The sequence below is a fragment of the Saccoglossus kowalevskii genome, chromosome 22 (assembly GCF_978046115.1).
Source record: "Saccoglossus kowalevskii chromosome 22, keSacKowa6.1, whole genome shotgun sequence".
NCBI classification, from domain to species: domain Eukaryota; kingdom Metazoa; phylum Hemichordata; class Enteropneusta; family Harrimaniidae; genus Saccoglossus; species Saccoglossus kowalevskii.
Window position 1 is genome coordinate 24,014,745 of NC_140662.1, and position 23,925 is coordinate 24,038,669.

The 23,925-nt window shown below is 33.7% G+C and overlaps 1 protein-coding gene across 1 annotated transcript in view; it reads left to right on the forward strand.

The window, feature by feature from the left end:
- The first annotated feature begins 963 nt into the window (after window positions 1–963).
- Window positions 964–23,925, forward strand: part of LOC100376418 (dnaJ homolog subfamily C member 13-like) — a 77,091-nt gene continuing 54,129 nt past the window's right edge. Inside the window, exons 1-13 of the mRNA XM_085496037.1 lie at window positions 964–1,119; window positions 5,107–5,220; window positions 8,920–8,995; window positions 9,143–9,292; window positions 9,460–9,504; window positions 10,164–10,310; window positions 11,818–11,871; window positions 12,255–12,397; window positions 12,792–12,951; window positions 15,379–15,470; window positions 15,770–15,936; window positions 21,671–21,750; window positions 22,632–22,698. Of these exons, the coding sequence (XP_085352163.1) occupies window positions 5,150–5,220; window positions 8,920–8,995; window positions 9,143–9,292; window positions 9,460–9,504; window positions 10,164–10,310; window positions 11,818–11,871; window positions 12,255–12,397; window positions 12,792–12,951; window positions 15,379–15,470; window positions 15,770–15,936; window positions 21,671–21,750; window positions 22,632–22,698 (1,252 nt within the window). The 5' untranslated portion in view covers window positions 964–1,119; window positions 5,107–5,149. The remainder of the gene's footprint in view (window positions 1,120–5,106; window positions 5,221–8,919; window positions 8,996–9,142; window positions 9,293–9,459; window positions 9,505–10,163; window positions 10,311–11,817; window positions 11,872–12,254; window positions 12,398–12,791; window positions 12,952–15,378; window positions 15,471–15,769; window positions 15,937–21,670; window positions 21,751–22,631; window positions 22,699–23,925) is intronic.

Genomic DNA, 23,925 nt, shown 5'->3' on the forward strand with positions numbered 1-23,925 from the left:
TTACAATATTTTATTAAATTTTTATGAAAGTGGAAAATTGTCGTATACACACTTTTCAAATTAACAAGAAACAACCCAATACTTTTTTTTTTCTTCAAACAAGTGTAGAATGTGAAGTGGTTATTTATCCCGCTTTGTCAGTTGTAGTAATGGGGTACATGTCAATATGAGTAACAGAATCAAAAGTTCCAGCAAATAAGTATGGTAATAATCATGAACCATTTGAATCAAGGGAAGGTAGTGAAAGTTTTGAGGGAACTATAAAATCAACTGAATTTTCTAGAGTACTCTCAGTGCAACGTAAATGTACCCTTCATCTTTATAAATATTTATAAATTTCAATGGCAGTTGAATCCAACTCGTCAATCAATAAGCGTAGTGCATAATATCATGTTTTAACAATCTAATGTTATTCACTCAATCAATATAAGTCTCATTTCAGTTTGCATTATGAATTTATAAATATTTATAAAAATAAAGGGAATACCTTTGTTGCTCTGAGAGTTGAGAAAAAGACTGGGGGATAGTCAGTGAAACTCACACACTCAATCCTTCTCTCAGATTCAAAATGTTCCACTCTAATACTAGTAGTACCGTAGAAAAACTTTCTTTACTTTTGTGCTATTTTTTTCTGTTTTCAATAGAGGGAATATTATTATTTGATATTTTATTATCTTTTATTTCAGGACAAGCCCATATAAAAAGTAAGAAAAGAAAAGAGAAAAAAAAAATATTAACAATTATATGCAAGATATATTTCCCCTAAGAGTTGTTTTCTGTTATTGATTCCTAAGGGCCTTTTATCCACGTTTTTTTCCATGTGCAAATTTTTTTTCAATTCTGTCATTGCCCCCAGGAATTTCTCATGGTCAAAATATTGGATGCTCGATTTGGTCAATATCGTGTAACTAGGTGATCGTTATAAAAAGTACGAGAAACTTAGGGGGTTTAGTTTAGCACATGACCAAATCCAACATGGCGGCGAAGGAGTGAACTTTTTGGAAATAATCACAGTATACTCAGTATATCGCCGTCGTATTAAGGTACTTGTACAGGAATCCCATTACATCCACGATAGAAGATCTGGACATTACAATAGTTGTTGCACAAGTATATTACGTAAGAACAGTTCATTATTTTTGTTGATATTAATATTGTTCTGTGGGCGTTCCATGTATACTGAAAACAAAATCACGTTGTCGGCTTTGACCCGGTCGACTGTCCACGTTTCAAAAATACTGGAATTGTTGAGTCAGACAGCCGTATGGTCGATGTATTCTGTTAGGGTGACGTATTTCCTAATCAGCGTGATATTTCGTGTGAAATGCGTCTGGGTGTGTGTGAAGCCCGCCTGGAACTTGCGTGATCGTGTCACAGAACAGGAAATCGTCAGCACCGACAGAATCGATGACTGATATCTGCCCTTTATCAGTTTATGGCTAGGCTATTAATCATGCGAATAAATAAACTTGTAGCTATATGTTATTGCTGTGACATCATATCGAAAGATATCTTCAGTCATTTATCGCATATCTTAAATGGAAAATATTATTTATTTTTTCAAAGAATTAAATTTGCATGCATTTTGCATATCAATTTCTAATTTCGTTTTCACCATGGTAACTGCAGTGTGGTTGGATTAAAGTTCTAATCCGCGTGTCCCACCTCCTGTCATCATGCGATACTAAGAAAGGTTGCACAATTTCATAATTTAAGTCTATGGTATATCGTGGTATACATTTATGAAAGTGGCTATTAGTTTGTACAGGTTCTTGGAAAATATGAAAGCTGATGAAACTTCAAATTGACTTGACAGTTTCGGTATTTTTCTAATAAATAGTTTACCGTATGTATAATATGAAACTATAATAACACCTTGAGTTTTATTAAAATACCACAGTTAAACTGCGGCTCTGGGTGTATAAAAAGAAAGATGGTAACCAGATTTTAGTATGCAATTCACACACCATTATGATGTATCTGCTCAGCGAAATTCATATTTTTGATAATCAGAATTATCCCAGAATCCCATACATCAATTGTATACTTGTAGTATACAATTTTGACTTTAGTCATAAGCCCAGGGGCCTCAACATGTAAAATCGGGGAAAGTAAGGGGTGGGCTTATACTTGAGGACCACCTCAGAGATGCTTTTTGGGGGTTTAACATTGTAACCTTCTTTTGTTCACCATGCCGGGCTCGGGGGAATATTGCGTCTTTTTGAGGAAAAAAAAATGCGTCATTGATTTCCACACACTTTTACAGTGAAGAAACAAACATGTTCATAGAAATACACACATTTTATTCTAATACGATTTACATACTGTCTGAATTTACAGTGTAAAAATGAGTAGGGTCTGTGGGAAAACATTCAAAGGCAAGATCTTTATCATTAATTTTGTTGTGGGATGTATTCGATCATACGCAAACTCTTGATGCAAAGAATTTTTCGCTATGATGTCTTTCAGCCGATTTGACCTGAAACAATGTCCTTTGGCTTAAAATCAACCAAACAAAATGCTGTGTCGTACTGACAAAATTTCCCGTTTATTGACAATGCAATTTTTTTAACGTAATGCAGAAGTGAATGATGTTAAAATGCAATTTTGACAAAAAATAACGGCGATTTTTTCCCTATAAAAGTTTTCAAAAGGTAAACTGAGTATGGAGAAAGTAATTAAACACCTTTCACGGTTGCCAATGATGAGAAGGCAAGTTTTAAACAGCCATGCAAGTCTTCCAAATGACTGTCAATCAGAGGTTTGTTTAAATTACAGTCTCTCTAGATTCATTTAAATCACAGTCTACCTCTATGTTAGAGGAACTATGTTAATCAAAGGCTACTAGTAATTCAAACTGTTAATGATGTCATGATATGAACTGTCAAGGCAAAGAATGGTGTACATAAAATGTTAGCACATACTGATAATGTTTATATACATGCACAAGGCAAAAGTTAAGTGGGCCATTCAAATATGCTTTCCCATGATGCATTGGTGTTTTCCTAAGGATTGTGGACCCATACTTGAAAAGACCCATGCCTTATGGCTTAGGTACAAGATAATTCCAATGTAGTTGTGTGTACTTTCTGGGTATGTCTTTCTTTCCATTAAAATCTTGAAAGTCTATTGGCTCCATAATTAATCTGGGAAAGAAGGAAATACAAATGTGGGTCTTGGAGAAATACAACTGAATAGACAACAACATGGAATACAGTGAACAATACAAAGATGTACCTTATTTTATAAACATATTTATAACAAATTGTAAATAGATTTCATTGAAATTAAATAATTAGTGATTGGCCCAAGTTAGTACATAATTCACTCACATGCTTTAAGTGACATGCATGTAGCGACTATGACCGCTCACTTATTCAAATTGATAACCTTTCTGATAGGATGATGTTGGACTAAATATTAATATTACAAGGAATCTGTATAATATTATTGTTTTGGCCTGTGATTTATTATTAAAGATAGATTTAAAGAACAATAGAAAATGTGACATTAAAAGTCTACTAATGTTTGATTTCAGACTGCAAATAATGTGGCCTGGCAAATAGACAATACTGATGACATTATTTAAATACGTGATACCATCATTTGAAGCTTGGCAGCAGGCAGAGTACCAACATAAAATTGAGCATATCTGTAAGCTAGGGAATATATTTATCAGTATTTACAGGTGTAAATTTGATTATATGTCCCAAAGCATGTTGGGTAAAATCTACATATTGTACTTCATATACATTTATTTTGTGTATTGACCATAGCATTTTCTAGCATACTTATAGATTTATTATTTTACTCTATATTTTGTTATGACTATTTATGATCACAAATATATTCCCCACCTGATACAGATACATGTATTTATATGTGTACTTATAACAAGTTGTAACAGACTTAGATGGAGTTGCTGTACTGTAACTCAAACTCATGATGATGTTACTGTAACTGTCATCTGGTGTCTGCAGTTCTTTGTATTGGTCTGTAATCAATTCATTGTATGGATTCCTGGCCAGTTGCATGTGACATATTGGGAAAACAAATATATGGATTAAATGTTCACTCATTTATTTCTCCAGATAAAACAATACACTGAAGTCAGAAAGAACATGTACATTGTAAATTATTGATAATTCTGAAATACAAGTCATTTCAAATAAGTTACTCATTGTATGAACATGTGTAGTGACTTTATGTGTTCTAATTACTGTCTGTTGCAAGAACACTACATGGAATAGAGAAAACCATCTGCCTAGCCAATCCAGATGGTGGAACGTGGTAGGATTAACCATTATGAACAGTCCCAACTCGAAATGGCCAACTGGTGGCCTATACATAGACAGTACATCATGGATTACATATGCACATACAATAATTTTGTCATTCGATCAAAGATCACCAACTGCTGACAATTTTTTTGTTTAAAAAACTCTCATTTGATTTGTAATTTTGAACCTTTTTTGTTTTTGACAACTTAATTTTAGAAATATATCTCGTATATTCAGTAGTTTAATTCAAAATTTATACCAAGATTTTCCATCATGGCACACATATACACACATACATACAAGTATAATAATGTTGTCATCTTATCAAAGATGCTCGACTGATGACTGTTTTAAAATCAGTTATTTTGACATGTCCAGAACCAGACCTTGGACATGTGTTGTTTAATTTCCTGAACAAAATTGGTGTCCATGGAGTAACCATTACTGGAGGTTGATTAATGTCACTTTGATTTGAAAGTCTATCCAAGATGACTGTCTTAATCCATCTATCAGGTCACTTAAGTACTGCAACATCATATGCTATGTATCTCCAATTCTCCATAGTGAAAAATGTCATTGGATATACATTATTCCATCTGCTGTTACATTCTACGTGACACCAAAACTACTCCTATTACCGGGTACTCACACAACTAAATTTTATATGCATATGGTCTTTAACATTAAATAGAAAACAGGGACTGTGCATTGCAAAGTGCTTCTCAGATTTGATGTATTTCTGTACCACATGATTATTAACTATTTCTAGTAAGATCTAGTAATCTGTATTTGTAATTTTTAAAACCCTTTCATTCATTTATTTCAGATCCTAACTAGATTACGTAGTATCTGCATCATACCCCTTCAAGATGGAGGGGGATATGAGAGACAACAAGGATGTCTCATGCTATTTTACCACTAAACACTCATGGCGAGGAAAGTAAGTACCTTATACCAACTATGATGAGTTTGATTTATGCAAATGAGTTTGATTTATGCAAATGAGTTTGATTTATGCAAATGAGTTTGATTGAAGCACCTGTGGAATGAGATGTTCGTTGCTAATCATCGACATGGATATTACAGTTATATGTACCTACCTTTATAAATTCCTAATACTGTAAAATACTTCCAACTTGGAATTAATTTTTGTTTTTTTCGCTGAAGGAATAATTCAGTGAAAATAAAATCCAGTGAATATACCTTTTTACCTATATTTTACATTCAACTTGTCAAAATCAGTCAAAATAAATTCCAGCTAAAATAAAGTATTTTACAGTAATACCGTAAAATCTGTATTAGAAGCCGCATCTCTAATAGAAGTCGCACCCATTCTTTTTGGATAATTGAGAACCAAACATTTACCATTTCTTGTATGTGTAGATGTTCTAATAGAAACCGCATCCCCTCTGTTTTAATAGAAGCCGCAGCTTCTAATACAGATTTTACAGTAATACTCATTATTCTACATGTACTACTGAAAACAATGAAATATACCGTCTCTTAACAAAGTGTTTCTGATTTCATTTAAAAATCAATGTGTACTCGTTCAAATTTACCTTTATTTGTGGGTTAACCACGTCACTAATATAGCAACATTCCCAATTGTTGACCTCGCATTCAAACACTTCTTTGTTTACATTGAATGCAGAAGAACAGAAATATAATCCTGTTCCTCAGTGTGAATGATCGCACACCACAAAACTTTTTTTTGTTGCTATTTAGGGTTACTGTATTTCATTAAATCATTACATGGTGCTACAACAAAAAAAGGTCTACTGTAAAATACTTTATTTTAGCTGGAATCAATTTTTGTTGAAAAGCCTTTTTGGGTGTTTTGTTGGGATTTATTTTCACTGATTTTTTGCGAGTTGAATTTAAAATCTAGGGGGAAAAAATGTATTCGCTGTGTAGGCACCGTTCGTTGAGAATAATAACAGGGAAATTCCCGGTGTCTTCATAGGATTCACAAAGTTTTCAACAGAACTCAATCGTACAAATAGCTTCGTCCTACCTTGCGTTGTTTGACCCGACTCACCGTTGCGACGCATCCAACTTCCAATCACACACAGAAAAGCCGGCAAACAAAGTTATACTGAATCGACCAGGTTTAATACAATACGTTAACTCCAAACTGTCACACGTATTCCAAAGCAATTCTTAATACAATAAAGTCCGTAAAAACTAATATAATCTCCTGGTTTCCGTAGCGAAATAGGTTTCCTTGCGCTATCCCTGCGGTCTTGTATCATTCTGACTATTATGGTCTAGTATCTAGGGGTCAAGGGTCAACATACTACTAAAACAAAAGAATAACTCTCACTTAGAGGGCGCTATACATATAAACCGAAATAACTTCATAATCTAATATTTAAACACCAAATGGCGTCTACACGCTGGATTTTATTTTCACTGAAGGAATGATTCAGTGAAAATAGCAAAAATTAATTCCAATAAAGTATTTTACAATATAATAGTTAAGTTATCACAACAATATCACAAAATGCATGTATATTTTTTGCAGTAAGAAAACACATTGACCTCCGCTATACATTTGCCGATACAAGCACTGTACTGCCTTTATACATACTTTGCGATATTCTCTTGTTAACCTAGTACATTGTATTATTGAATATCACTTTCAACATAAAGTGCAACATTTTTAGGCTGTTTTTTTTTACTTTTTTTTTTGTAATTTCTACATTATGAGTGAGAACATGTAATTTTTGTAGAATATTAATAACTTTATTGCATCCTTAGTAATACAATGTTTCTATCGCTATTAATAGCAACAACGATTAGTTGTGCTAACTATTACTATAAAAGCAAATGTTACATATCAGATGGCATTTTCATTTTTTGATTGAAATAATCAATCACTGCATATGCGTATTAAGTGGTTACAAATACTATTTTATTCCATGCAAATACAACAGTTTTAGTTTATAATGAATCATAATCTGAAATGGTTCGCAGTATGGACTATTGAACAACAATATAAAAAATGTTTTTGTCTATATTGTACTATCTCTCTCTTGAATGAATGAATGAATGAATGAATGAATGAATGAATGAATGAATGAATGAATGAATGAATGAATGAATGAATGAATGAATGAATGAATGAATGAATGAATGAATGAATGAATGAATGAATGAATGAATGAATGAATGAATGAATGAATGAATATCATTTCGCATTCTTTAACCTTTTCACTACCAGACTTTCAAGTCCAAATTTTTCAGCATTTTTTTTTAAATTCTTCAATATTCTGGAAATAGACACTTAACTTTGGAGCCAACAGACAAAATTTTAGTTGATTTTCATTTTTTACTGAAAAAATGTTGGCTATTAATTGTCCCAATCTTCTGAAGAAAAGTGCAGACTATGAACAGGACTTATTTTTGATGAAAAGAGGGAACTGGTGGTGAAAAAGTTAAACTGAACACAAAAGGAAGTGAGAAAATTGTTCATTTTTTGGAATGTTCAGCTTATAAAGGTGAAAAGGTCAAATATCCTGATAAATTTGTTTGGAAAAATAAAAAAAAAAAAATTTATGCTTTGGTGTTCAGAGGATAAAATATTGACTGACATGTCTTCTCATATTACCAGTATACAACATTTTTTTATTCATTTCAACCAATTTTTTGACATGACGATAAAATACATCTAATATGGGCGTGTTGGAGTCATTTGCATCGATCATACTGACCTTTGAACTGTGAAGTGTTTGTGTACATTATGTTGCTCTGATCATGTGTGTCTCTAATCAGCTGTCATGTGATAATTTGATCAAAGAGTACTGAAATCATCTGACACTTCTAGTTAATTGACAATTAAATATAATGTGTGTTCAAAAATTGGCAGACAAATAATAGTAGCTGTATTTGCTTTTGTGAATTTGGTAGAAAAATAAAATGGGATTTGGGACTCGCTCTTCAATTCGCCAATTCATCAAAGGCTGAATTTATTGGTAAGCAAAAATAGTTTTGGCTAAATTATACATGTATAGCTGGCCTGAAATTCTTTACAAAACAGTGACTCGATGACCAGTTTGGCTCAAAGTTTATTCAACCTATAGATGTTCCTGGAATTCAAAGTTGAATAGCTCTATCTTCAATGATAGCTGGTTCCAAAACTGAGTGTCCATCTTTACCAGTTGATTAATGTCTTTCCACAAGAGTTTGGCGCTCATACACAAACATGTACAGTTTCTAAATACATGTAATGTGGTGAACTTTGAAAAATAAGATTTTCATTCTGTATTCTGCTTTCATACAAGTAAGTCTTAAACAAAAATACAGAAAAATTAAAAATATATGGTGTATTTTTATTACTAAACAAAAGTATTAACCAAGAAAATTGGAAATTAAAAGTTAACTAAGAAATCATCTCTGTGACACTGCAACTAGTGGTTTTATTGCTGTTGTCATCTTTGCTCACCACCCATGATATACTTATAAACTGTCTTATTTTTAACATGTGATTGATTGAAAACTCCTCAATTTGTAGCAAACATATAACAATATTGAAATAATATAATTATTGCATTTTACCAAAAACTTTCAGAATTCTGTGTCCATGAATCAAAGAGTTATGTCACATTTATTTTAACACAGTGAGGCTTTTTTTTTTCAGATATAAAAGAATATTTTCAGTTGGAACAAAAGGAATTAGAACTTATAATCCTGGCAGCTTAGAAATTACAAATCAGGTAAAGAAATAGATATTTGTATAATTAAATATTTCACCAAGCCCGTGTAATGGTTGTATTAAGTGTGTGGTGTGACAACTATCTACAAGTCTGGTGGTGATTTCTCTGAAATGGATTGTTTGTAATTGTTTTTCTTATTTATTCCAGTGGGCATATAACACTGATTTTTGTGGCATTTCACCAAACTTTAAAGCTCAAACAAATACAGAGTTCTGCATAACATTCAAGAAAGGCAAGAAAAATGAGACTATGAGGTTTTCTACGGAGCACAGGGCGGACGTTCTCACAGAAGCATTGGTAAGCCTGACTTGTATTTGCTATACATACATTATTAAGATTTTACAGGAATGCTTTCTAAGAAACTAATTCTATAGTGTATACAGTTCTTGTTTATCTAAAATTGTTGGTGCTATTCCAGCAAATTATATTAACAGATATTTTATCACTTTTTTTTCAATTTTTAGCATTTTTTCACTGCATTTGCTGATTACAAAAAAGGTTCAGAAAAGGTGAGTTTGAATTAATCATTGAAAAGTTGCAATAATGAAAGTGGTATTTAAATTATGGCACATTCTTTTTCTGATCACAGTGATTTTATTCACTTAATGTACAAAGAATGAATAAATATGTCAATTTGTTTTCTATTTCAGTGAAATTTGACTCACTGGTGGTTATTTTTGTCTTTCAACATGTCATCAATTATTTTTCAGATGTCCCTAAGCCAATTAATTCAAACATATGAGTTGTGTTACTGGTGCACCTTGTTTTTCTGTTTTTGTGATTTTGGGTGGCCGCTGGCAGCCATTTTGTTTGATGTCTTCAACAGTTTCTTTGACATTTTCAACTTTATTGCCATACTAGGCCACGGGCCCATCACAATCTCAAGTATACATTTTTGAAAACAATAATAATACATAAATACATAAATTAACTGTAATATCAAAATGCTGACCATCAAGAGGTCTAATTTTACTATTCTGTGTCCTATGAAGACAAGATATTATAGTTTATATATGTCCTATATGAATAGGCGGGTTGAAAACTCTGAGTCTAGTTTGTTGATATTCTTCTTTCTTAAATGTCAATTTCTGAATATATTGTGGGGTTCATGTTATTGGTAATAATTTATTCTCAATACAATCTGTTCTTTATATTTTTTTTTTTTCAGAGGTTTAATGCTGTTAAACACCATTGGAGTGAAAAGAGAATACCTGTGATTTTAGAAATAGCACCTGCAGCCTTAATTCAAAAAGACCCCTCATCTAATAGAACTTTGGCACGATATGACTACAAAGATATAGAAGGGTTCACACTAGTGAGTTTTATAGTAGTGTTTTCAGTTTTAACTTTTGAATGTATGTCTTGAAAAAATAGGAATTACATGAGTTTTATAGTAGTTTTGTGTTTAACATTGGTAATGTTTAATATATTTGTAAAAATAGGAATTACACTAGTGAGTTTTATAGTACAGTTTTGTGTTTAACATTGATAATGTATACCTTTGGAGAAATAGGAATTACACTAGTGAGTTTTATAGTACAGTTTTGTGTTTAACATTGATAATGTATACCTTTGGAGAAATAGGAATTACACTAGTGAGTTTTATAGTACAGTTTTGTGTTTAACATTGATAATGTATACATTTGGAGAAATAGGAATTACACTAGTGAGTTTTATAGTACAGTTTTGTGTTTAACATTGATAATGTATACATTTGGAGAAATAGGAATTACACTAGAGGGTTTTATAGTACAGTTTTGTGTTTAACATTGATAATGTATACATTTGGATAAATAGGAATTACACTAGTGAGTTTTATAGTACAGTTTTGTGTTTAACATTGGTAATGTATACATTTGGAGAAATAGGAATTACACTAGTGAGTTTTATAGTACAGTTTTGTGTTTAACATTGGTAATGTATACATTTGGAGAAATAGGAATTACACTAGTGAGTTTTATAGTACAGTTTTGTGTTTAACATTGGTAATGTATACATTTGGAGAAATAGGAATTACACTAGTGAGTTTTATAGTACAGTTTTGTGTTTAACATTGGGCAAGTATGGTTTGAAAAAATAGGAATTACACTAGAGGGTTTTATAGTACAGTTTTGTGTTTAACATTGATAATGTATACATTTGGAGAAATAGGAATTACACTAGTAAGTTTTATAGTACAGTTTTGTGTTTAACATTGGGAAAGTATGGTTTGAAAAAATAGGAATTACACTAGAGGGTTTTATAGTACAGTTTTGTGTTTAACATTGATAATGTATACATTTGGAGAAATAGGAATTACACTAGTGAGTTTTATAGTACAGTTTTGTGTTTAACATTGGTAATGTATACATTTGGAGAAATAGGAATTACACTAGTGAGTTTTATAGTACAGTTTTGTGTTTAACATTGGGCAAGTATGGTTTGAAAAAATAGGAATTACACTAGAGGGTTTTATAGTACAGTTTTGTGTTTAACATTGATAATGTATACATTTGGAGAAATAGGAATTACACTAGTAAGTTTTATAGTACAGTTTTGTGTTTAACATTGGGAAAGTATGGTTTGAAAAAATAGGAATTACACTAGAGGGTTTTATAGTACAGTTTTGTGTTTAACATTGATAATGTATACATTTGGAGAAATAGGAATTACACTAGTGAGTTTTATAGTACAGTTTTGTGTTTAACATTGGAAATTTATGGTTTGAAAAAATAGGAATTACACTAGTGAGTTTTATAGTGGTCGGTTTATCAATGAACACTATATGTTTGATCAAGTTCCCAATATAATCATAATTACTATTATTTTTTTTCTAATTTTAGTTGTCAGATTATCCTGGTGGATTTGCCATAATACATGGAGGGTTCTCTCGACTGGTAAGTTTAATAGATGCTTTCAATCCAGTGAGTTTATTTTCACACTGCTAACTTGTTTATTTCTTTATTTATAAATAAATATCCTAATAATGTTATTATTCATTCTGATATACTGACAATTTTATTCATATTATTTCATCAAAATCTACTGATCAAAGGCGGATAAAGATAAGGGCTATGTATCATTCATGATGGTGTACATGGAAGATCTCATTCCAATCATGTTATGTAAATTAAAATATTGTTAATGTTGTAACATTTAAATACATTTGTATCACAAATGTATTGTCAAATAATCAATAAGGCTATCATCTTTGTTTTTATATTATAGTCTGAATATTTGCGAGCAATTTAAAAAAATTTCAACTTTCTTTTCCATCTAGCATTTGTTTGCTAGTGAACAGCGTGACGAACTGATAAAGTTAGCCATAGAATACTCTGGTAACCATATTGGTATTTCGTTAAGATTACGAAAAGATCCGATCACTTTTGAACAGTTTGCAGTTCATCGACTCGGAAAGTATGGGTAAGTACTATCTGAAATACGGTCGCTGTGCTGATATGCGATTAAAATTCAACAGTTACTTTTGTTTGATTTGATCCAGGTGTCATTTAATTTGACCTAAATATTTTTTGATTTGATTATGGTATCATTTGATTAGGTCTAGATATCGTTTGCTTTCATTAAGATATCCTTCGATTTGATCAAGGTATCCCTTGATTAGTTCAAGATATTGTTTGATTTGATCAAGGTATCATTAGATTTGATCTAGATATCCTTTGATTTGATCAAGATATCATTTAGTTGGATCTAAATGTCATTTGATTTCAAACTATGTATATTGAAACATTTACATTACCCATTGGTCCATTCTTTCACATTTTATACAGTCTTCACTACTCAATTCTTTTGTTTTTAGCAATGATGAAAGCCTAACATCACTTGCAGAGTTCAGCGTACAGAAATTGACAAACAGGCATCCGGAACCTGTGAAGCGAGTGTTAGCTTTGACAGAGACGTGCATAGTTGAAAGAGATCCAGCCAGTTATGCTGTAGTTACTGTGAAGCCTCTGTGTGATGTAAGTACTAATATATGCGTCATACCATATTAGAAAGTAACAATCAACACTATAGGGATTTCATTGTTATTATTAGAGAGTAAGATTTGCATACGTAGCAGGAACACAACTTGTTGTTTTAATTTCGCTTGCGCTACGTACTCGTGACAGAAAACGATTAAGTACAAGTGCCCACAATGGAAACGTAACTGAAACAGAATCTGTCTCTCAGTGGGCAACCATAATATAACTATCCAATAAAATTTGTTATGTCATTTCACGTCACCTTTTGAGAAAGTGAATATAAATACCCGGCGCCATCTGCTTTGTTTACATAACGAGCAGACCAGTTGTGTATTTTTTCGGTAGGTGTAAATATCAGCTAAAATGCATCTAATATTTCTCATTTCAGCATAAATTTACCAAATCACTCTAATATAATACGTTCCATCAATGTCAGTAAAAATTAATCGAAATTGACAGCGAGAAAATCTCACGGAAATCAACTACGAGTCACTCGCCTTGATCACGTTCAAAATGACCGCCGTACGACCTGGCAACTGATGACATCATTGGTTCTTACAGAGGTCATGCACAAAGAATGACGTACCCGTTCTCATACACGCATCTTAATGTCTTTATTATGATATACCATCACATGTGTTAGTAGGTGGTGATATTGCTTATTTTGGATTATTCTTATGCCAGACAGATGCATGTGTAAAACATGCGGGATTGTTCGAATTAGATTTTCTGAGTGGTTGAATTATTAATACAGTAGAACATCGATTATCCGGACTGTTAGGGGGACATGCTTTTTGTTCGGTTATGCAAACAGTTCGGATATGCGATCCTGTGTGGGCGTGCTCAAGTTTACAGGCTCACGTACACACAAATTCTAACGCACATGACTGTAATGAAATCAAACAATAGTACATGTAGAGTACGTCATTAAAAACAATTTTATTTAATCAGTAATACATTGTAATAAAAATGTTGCATGCTGGAATGTTAAAAAATGTTTCAAAATGTCCGTAAAATGTAGCGATAATAAAGTTTCTTTGTTTCTTTCTTGGGAAAACCAAGTCCTGGAACCAAGTGAAGATGGATTTCTCTGAACGATCGTCATAGGCTGTTTTCGTTATCTTTCGTTTCAGTCCTGCACTTGAATCCATTTTACTGAAAAAATCCAGCAGCTTTTGTTTTGCTTTGATATCGGTTATCGTCGATTTACCAACACCATACTCGGTAGATAGATTGCTTGCGGTTTCGCCACGTTCTAGTCGATTTATAATTGACACCTTCGTGTCCAAATCAAACACACCGCGTTTACACTTCACTGGGGGTAGCCATGCCAACCCTAGATAAAAGACGCTGATAAAGTAAACAGGTGAAAGGTCGCTTCGTATTCGCTGTGTATAGATCGCCTCGATGTTACCAGATTGCTCATGGATTTTCGAATGGTAAACTGCTACAAGATGTCCCAATTTTATTGGATTCAGCAAAGTTTTTAACAACTAGAACGATTGACCTATAATAAATTGTTGTAAAAATCCAGGTTGGCTACTGTGATCATCGGACGTAAACACTTCGACGCTGTGAACCATCAAACGGCCCCCCGACTGTGGTCATTGGTTGCCGTTGTCTGCTGATAAACCATCAAAGAGGCACACCAAGGGGTTGTCGTTTCGTCTCTCTTTTTCACTGCACTATTAAACTGGCGTCGCTTCTGTGGCAAGACATCCCAGAAGTTATTTTCTTTCTTTTTTTATTACGAAAAGGATGTGACTTCTGATATTGGACATTAAAATTAAAAATCGGAAAAAACATGGGATCGGCTCATGGCCGTGTTTCTTTGACGGCAGTGGAACCCCGTACAATTTTCCCGGAAAACGTATCGGAACTGCGGTGACTTACAACTTGGTAAAGTTAAGGATCTGACTGTAAACAGTGGAGAAGACATTTGATGAAGTTTGTGTTTTTTGGACATTTTTTATTTACAGTGGAACACTGGTGTGGCGTAATAGGCTTGTCTGAATTTAGGAAATTATTGGATACTGTAATTCGTTTCATTGTTTGCGCAGACACTGTAAACAATGAACGTACACGTGAAAGACGTTGGATTACATGTTGATAATAGCTTTATTGAAAGTGTTGCACCAGGAAATCACACAAGACGACTGTAGTATTTATTCACAGTTGACTTTTGTATTATACGGAACACAGCCAGACCTGCATACAAACTTTGGGGGACACACAGTAGGTTCGGATAACCGAACATTTCGGATAATCGACGTCCGGATAATCGACGTTCTACTGTAATTATTGAAATGAAAACCAGATTTATTTATATAATGAAAAAAAAGAGATCATGAAATGACTTTATATTTTAGGGAAAGGCATTTATAGTTTGTCTATGTTTTAATCACAAATCTTTGTAACTTTTAGGTATTTGCTATTGTGCGCAGTCAAGAGAATCCACAAATGTTCCAGTTAGAGTTTGTGAAAAATTTCAAGAGGACATTCATGTCAGTCGAAAGGTATGCATCATATTTCCTATGGGTAAAACTCACTTTTACTCTCTGTATGAAGAAAGTGTAATCTTGAAATCTGTGCTGTGTGAAACACGATTAAATTCTGTGTGTTGTCCTGCTTAAATCATTTAGATTTCTGCAATTACCGATTGCCAGCAACCTAGGGTGTCAAAATTATTCATTTTCCTCAACAATAGACCCTTCAGCTTGTAGAAAAAAAGCTCTATTGCCATTTCTATGCTGCAACAAGGAGATATTACTTGTTTCTGTTTTTAAAATGAATACAATTGTTTTCATTTATCCAGAGATGCATTACTAGCGACGTTATTAGATGGTGTCCGGGCTAGCGGCAATAAAGATGTATGTGTCAAAATGACTAATACTGACCGAGGTCATAGGTTAGCTCCATTGTACATACCTGTAGATGAAGAAGTGGAAAGTCAACATTTGAGATTTTTAGCTGTACCCCCTAGTAAGTATACAATTTTTAGCTGTACCCCCTAGTAAGTATACAATTTTTAGCTGTACCCTCTAGTAAGTATACAATTTTTAGCTGTACCCCCTAGTAAGTATACAATTTTTAGCTGTACCTCCTAGTAAGTATACAATTTTTAGCTGTACCCCCTAGTAAGTATACAATTTTTAGCTGTACCCCTAGTAAGTATACAATTTTTCGCTGTTCTCGCTAGTAAGTATACAATTTTAGCTGTACCCCCTAGTAAGTATACAATTTTTAGCTGTACCCCCTAGTAAGTATACAATTTTTAGCTGTACCCCCTAGTAAGTATACAATTTTTAGCTGTACTCCCTAGTAAGTATACAATTTTTAGCTGTACCCCCTAGTAAGTATACAATTTTTAGCTGTACCCCCTAGTAAGTATACAATATTTAGCTGTACCCCCTAGTAAGTATACAATTTTTAGCAGTACTCCCTAGTAAGTATACAATTTTTAGCTGTACCCCCTAGTAAGTATACAATTTTTAGCTGTACCCCCTAGTAAGTATACAATTTTTAGCTGTACCCTCTAGTAAGTATACAATTTTTCGCTGTTCTCGCTAGTAAGTATACAATTTTTAGCTGTACCCCCTAGTAAGTATACAATTTTTAGCTGTACCTCCTAGTAAGTATACAATTTTTAGCGGTACTCCCTAGTAAGTATACAATTTTAGCTGTACCCCCTAGTAAGTATACAATTTTTAGCGGTACTCCCTAGTAAGTATACAATTTTTAGCTGTACCCCCTAGTAAGTATACAAATTTTTAGCTGTTCCCCCCGAGTAAGTATACAATATTTAGCTGTACCCTCTAGTAAGTATACAATTTTTAGCTGTACCTCCTAGTAAGTATACAATTTTTAGCGGTACTCCCTAGTAAGTATACAATTTTAGCTGTACCCCCTAGTAAGTATACAATTTTTAGTGGTACTCCCTAGTAAGTATACAATTTTTAGCTGTACCCCCTAGTAAGTATACAATTTTTAGCTGTACTCCCTAGTAAGTATACAATTTTTCGCTGTTCTCGCTAGTAAGTATACAATTTTTAGCTGTACCCCCTAGTAAGTATACAATTTTTAGCTGTACCTCCTAGTAAGTATACAATTTTTAGCTGTACCTCCTAGTAAGTATACAATATTTAGCTGTACCCTCTAGTAAGTATACAATTTTTTGCTGTTCTCGCTAGTAAGTATACAATTTTTAGCGGTACTCCCTAGTAAGAATACAATTTTTAGCTGTACCCCCTAGTAAGTATACAATTTTTAGCTGTTCCCCCCGAGTAAGTATACAATATTTAGCGGTACTCCCTAGTAAGTATACAATTTTAGCTGTACCCCCTAGTAAGTATACAATTTTTAGTGGTACTCCCTAGTAAGTATACAATTTTTAGCTGTACCCCCTAGTAAGTATACAATTTTTAGCTGTACTCCCTAGTAAGTATACAATTTTTCGCTGTTCTCGCTAGTAAGTATACAATTTTTAGCTGTACCCCCTAGTAAGTATACAATTTTTAGCTGTACCCCCTAGTAAGTATACAATTTTTAGCTGTACCCCCTAGTAAGTATACAATTTTTAGCTGTACCTCCTAGTAAGTATACAATTTTTAGCTGTACCCTCTAGTAAGTATACAATTTTTTGCTGTTCTCGCTAGTAAGTATACAATTTTTAGCGGTACTCCCTAGTAAGAATACAATTTTTAGCTGTACCCCCTAGTAAGTATACAATTTTTAGCTGTACCCCCTAGTAAGTATACAATTTTTAGCTGTACCCCCGAGTAAGTATACAATTTTTAGCTGTACCCCCTAGTAAGTATACAATTTTTCGCTGTACCCCCTAGTAAGTATACAATTTTTAGCTGTACCTCCTAGTAAGTATACAATTTTTAGCTGTACCCCCTAGTAAGTATACAATTTTTAGCTGTACCTCCTAGTAAGTATACAATTTTTAGCTGTACTCCCTAGTAAGTATACAATTTTTAGCTGTACCCCCTAGTAAGTATACAATTTTTAGCTGTACCCCCGAGTAAGTATACAATTTTTAGCTGTACCCCCTAGTAAGTATACAATTTTTAGCTGTACCCCCTAGTAAGTATACAATTTTTAGCTGTACCCCCTAGTAAGTATACAATTTTTAGCTGTACCCCCTAGTAAGTATACAATTTTTAGCTGTACCCCCGAGTAAGTATACAATTTTTAGCTGTACCCCCTAGTAAGTATACAATTTTTCGCTGTACCCCCAAGTAAGTATACAATTTTTAGCTGTACCTCCTAGTAAGTATACAATTTTTAGCTGTACCCCCTAGTAAGTATACAATTTTTAGCTGTACCTCCTAGTAAGTATACAATTTTTAGCTGTACCCCCGAGTAAGTATACAATTTTTAGCTGTACCCCCTAGTAAGTATACAATTTTTAGCTGTACCCCCTAGTAAGTATACAATTTTTAGCTGTACCCCCGAGTAAGTATACAATTTTTAGCTGTACCCCCTAGTAAGTATACAATTTTTAGCTGTACCCCCTAGTAAGTATACAATTTTTAGCTGTACCCCCGAGTAAGTATACAATTTTTAGCTGTACCCCCTAGTAAGTATACAATTTTTCGCTGTACCCCCTAGTAAGTATACAATTTTTAGCTGTACCTCCTAGTAAGTATACAATTTTTAGCTGTACCCCCTAGTAAGTATACAATTTTTAGCTGTACCTCCTAGTAAGTATACAATTTTTAGCTGTACCCCCTAGTAAGTATACAATTTTTAGCTGTACCCCCTAGTAAGTATACAATTTTTAGCTGTACCCTCTAGTAAGTATACAATTTTTAGCTGTACCCTCTAGTAAGTATACAATTGTTAGCTTGTACCCTCTAGTATTAAAGTATATGATTATCAGCTGCACTTCCTAGTAAGCATAATTTTATATGTACTCCCTAGTAAATATAAGATTTGTAGCTGTACTCCCTAGTAAGTATACAATTTTTAGCTGTACCTCCTAGTAAGTATACAATTTTTAGCGGTACTCCCTAGTAAGTATACAATTTTAGCTGTACCCCCTAGTAAGTATACAATTTTTAGCGGTACTCCCTAGTAAGTATACAATTTTTAGCTGTACCCCCTAGTAAGTATACAAATTTTTAGCTGTTCCCCCCGAGTAAGTATACAATATTTAGCTGTACCCTCTAGTAAGTATACAATTTTTAGCTGTACCTCCTAGTAAGTATACAATTTTTAGCGGTACTCCCTAGTAAGTATACAATTTTAGCTGTACCCCCTAGTAAGTATACAATTTTTAGTGGTACTCCCTAGTAAGTATACAATTTTTAGCTGTACCCCCTAGTAAGTATACAATTTTTAGCTGTACTCCCTAGTAAGTATACAATTTTTCGCTGTTCTCGCTAGTAAGTATACAATTTTTAGCTGTACCCCCTAGTAAGTATACAATTTTTAGCTGTACCTCCTAGTAAGTATACAATTTTTAGCTGTACCTCCTAGTAAGTATACAATATTTAGCTGTACCCTCTAGTAAGTATACAATTTTTTGCTGTTCTCGCTAGTAAGTATACAATTTTTAGCGGTACTCCCTAGTAAGAATACAATTTTTAGCTGTACCCCCTAGTAAGTATACAATTTTTAGCTGTTCCCCCCGAGTAAGTATACAATATTTAGCGGTACTCCCTAGTAAGTATACAATTTTAGCTGTACCCCCTAGTAAGTATACAATTTTTAGTGGTACTCCCTAGTAAGTATACAATTTTTAGCTGTACCCCCTAGTAAGTATACAATTTTTAGCTGTACTCCCTAGTAAGTATACAATTTTTCGCTGTTCTCGCTAGTAAGTATACAATTTTTAGCTGTACCCCCTAGTAAGTATACAATTTTTAGCTGTACCCCCTAGTAAGTATACAATTTTTAGCTGTACCCCCTAGTAAGTATACAATTTTTAGCTGTACCTCCTAGTAAGTATACAATTTTTAGCTGTACCCTCTAGTAAGTATACAATTTTTTGCTGTTCTCGCTAGTAAGTATACAATTTTTAGCGGTACTCCCTAGTAAGAATACAATTTTTAGCTGTACCCCCTAGTAAGTATACAATTTTTAGCTGTACCCCCTAGTAAGTATACAATTTTTAGCTGTACCCCCGAGTAAGTATACAATTTTTAGCTGTACCCCCTAGTAAGTATACAATTTTTCGCTGTACCCCCTAGTAAGTATACAATTTTTAGCTGTACCTCCTAGTAAGTATACAATTTTTAGCTGTACCCCCTAGTAAGTATACAATTTTTAGCTGTACCTCCTAGTAAGTATACAATTTTTAGCTGTACTCCCTAGTAAGTATACAATTTTTAGCTGTACCCCCTAGTAAGTATACAATTTTTAGCTGTACCCCCGAGTAAGTATACAATTTTTAGCTGTACCCCCTAGTAAGTATACAATTTTTAGCTGTACCCCCTAGTAAGTATACAATTTTTAGCTGTACCCCCTAGTAAGTATACAATTTTTAGCTGTACCCCCTAGTAAGTATACAATTTTTAGCTGTACCCCCGAGTAAGTATACAATTTTTAGCTGTACCCCCTAGTAAGTATACAATTTTTCGCTGTACCCCCAAGTAAGTATACAATTTTTAGCTGTACCTCCTAGTAAGTATACAATTTTTAGCTGTACCCCCTAGTAAGTATACAATTTTTAGCTGTACCTCCTAGTAAGTATACAATTTTTAGCTGTACCCCCGAGTAAGTATACAATTTTTAGCTGTACCCCCTAGTAAGTATACAATTTTTAGCTGTACCCCCTAGTAAGTATACAATTTTTAGCTGTACCCCCGAGTAAGTATACAATTTTTAGCTGTACCCCCTAGTAAGTATACAATTTTTAGCTGTACCCCCTAGTAAGTATACAATTTTTAGCTGTACCCCCTAGTAAGTATACAATTTTTAGCTGTACCCCCTAGTAAGTATACAATTTTTCGCTGTACCCCCTAGTAAGTATACAATTTTTAGCTGTACCTCCTAGTAAGTATACAATTTTTAGCTGTACCCCCTAGTAAGTATACAATTTTTAGCTGTACCTCCTAGTAAGTATACAATTTTTAGCTGTACCCCCTAGTAAGTATACAATTTTTAGCTGTACCCCCTAGTAAGTATACAATTTTTAGCTGTACCCTCTAGTAAGTATACAATTTTTAGCTGTACCCTCTAGTAAGTATACAATTGTTAGCTTGTACCCTCTAGTATTAAAGTATATGATTATCAGCTGCACTTCCTAGTAAGCATAATTTTATATGTACTCCCTAGTAAATATAAGATTTGTAGCTGTACTCCCTAGTAGGTATAAGATTTGTAGCTGTACTCCCTAGTAGGTATAAGATTTTTAGCTGGATTCTCTAGTATGTGTAATACTGAGCTGTATTTCCTAGTGAGCATAATATTTTTAGCTGGACCCCCTAGTAAATATAAGATTTTTAACTGGACCCTCTAGTATGTGTAATATTTTTAGCTATACTTCTAGTAAGCATAATATTTTTAGCTGGACCCCCTAGTAGTTAGTACAACCTCACACCCTAGTAAGTATAAAATTAGTCTACATTGTACTTGTCTATTCTCACCTGTAGATATTAAATGACCATATCGGTAGTCAATCAGTTCTTTACATCTATTAAACATTAATTTAGATAGATTGTATAGATAGATGAGTGCTTTCTCAAGTTTTTTTCTTCATTTTCAGATAACATTTTTGCGGAAGCTGTATTTATGTTTAATAACAACATATCATATAGTGGTCTTCTGCATGCAGTGACACAGGATGTAAGTAAAAACATTGGTCACTAGAGGGAGCTTTTGTGAAAATATGAAAATTATTATGAATGAATTTCTCAGTGTTGACATTTGATGTACGTGATTTCTGCCATTTTATTGTCAGTTTGGAATATGATAAATATTTATCGGTAGCTTGGCAAGAGTTTTTGAGTTTATCTTTGCTCTGTTTGTTTGTTTGTTCCACCAATATCTCACCAATGCTCACCACATTTCAGTTGAATTTTGGTATATTTCGGTAGGTGGTCTGAGATGAATCTTTTTAATTTCCTTATCCATTTAGAAATGGACTAAGGGACGACGTCAAAAGATCGATGTTGGATAAAAAACTTAATTCTTTTAGTTCCCCCCCCCCCCCACTGAAACTTAATTGATAAATATTGATCATGGCGTCAGACTACATTCACCATTAAATATAAATTGATAATCGGACAGTAGTATGGTATAGCAGTTGGTTGTAATAATGAAGCGGAATATACGCATGCGCAAACTACTTTCTGGGTTCTGCGCATGCTCTAGGTCCATGCCCTGAAATTGACCTCATTTGACGCACATATTTACACTCAGACCAAACCATTTTCTCGTCTTGTTTTTTTTCATTTTCTGTTATTTTTGTCTATGAGTGGATAGAAAAAAACGAACTACAAATACTCCAAGGTTTTTTTGACTTCATTAAAAAATAAAATAATTTTTTGTAGGATGGAAACTTTTTGAGGTCAAAACCCCCCACCCCCAAACTAAAGCAAATAAGTTTTTTATCCGACATCGATCTTTTGACGTAGTCCCTAACATCACTGATGTTAATGTATTCTATTCTTCAGAGTACACATTAGATCTTATTCATAATTAAATATTGGTTTGCTTTATTTCAGGGTTTCTTTGCTGAAAACAAAGAGAAACTCATCAATGGTGCATTAGCTGCGTTACTCATTTATGAAGGTAACTGATTGGCTTATATTTTACCCACAATGCAGTGTTAGTACATGAACATTATATTTAAAGCGAGTTGCGCCTTCTGGTGTTCAACACTGGCAACAGTATTCACACAACAACTTTGTTTTATAAAAAAGGGTACTCATTTGGCATTTGGGCAGTTTGGAGGTACGGTAGTAATGTTTAATGTGCCTTTGCAATGAGTATTATCTGTAAGAGTTGAGTTGAGCCCACCCTATCAAGAATAAAGGGAGGGAGTGATTTCCAGCTTCCTGAATTTGTACGTTCACTGGTTCCCGGGGTCCTTTGCGAATGGCAAGTAGGACGCAGGTAGTTAGTAATCGCCACATTGTTCCACTGGGCTGGAATTCCGGACGGAAGTCACATGGCCGAGTGACATAATTTGAAAACATTCTAATATTTGTTTTCTGTAAACAAGTCTTCATTACACCATGCCCATACATTCTGCCTGCTTAGACTTACATATTTGTGATGTTTCTGGCATTTCTCGCTGTTTCGTTGCAAATTTATAACAAAAGAAACAGCGCAACTTTCGAGAGTAAAAAGAAGCCCCTGCTTCTAGGGCCACGAGTGTAAGCGCTGACGTCAGGTAACCAAGGGAAATAAAACAAGCAACAAGAAAATGATGGACCAATCGGAATGTCGGATTCATTACTAGTTCATCGTCCGCCTGCACGGTGTTGTTCCGTTCGGACATTCCTCCCTCTACAACACCGTGCGGTAATTCTATTCATAACCATGTATGTCACGTGGTTGCGCGATAGAAAGTTTACCGACCAATAGAAAGCTTTGTTACAATGACTGCCAGAAAGCGCCTCGACATCTAAGCCAACACAGCTACCACTGTGTGCAGCGACATTTATTCTCGGGTCAGGTATTTTCACCGCCTGGCAACCATCATGGTGAAAACAAAGGGTGTGCTTAAACCGAAGAACGAAGAAAATATATGTTATGATTAAACAGTAAGAACGATGAGTGCATGTAAATGTATTAAACTGTTATGATTAAACAGTATGAATATTCTGTCTTCGTTCTTTGTTTTTCGTTCTTCGGTTTAAACACACCCGACAACAAATTTTCAGAAAACGGTATTTTGGGATGGTTGTTGACACCCCCCTGAACAGTGTAACAAGATTACCCCTACATATGCAACATATTTAAATTTGATTGTTTAGGATGTCTTCAAAGTTTGTGCTGTTTTCTCGATTTTAG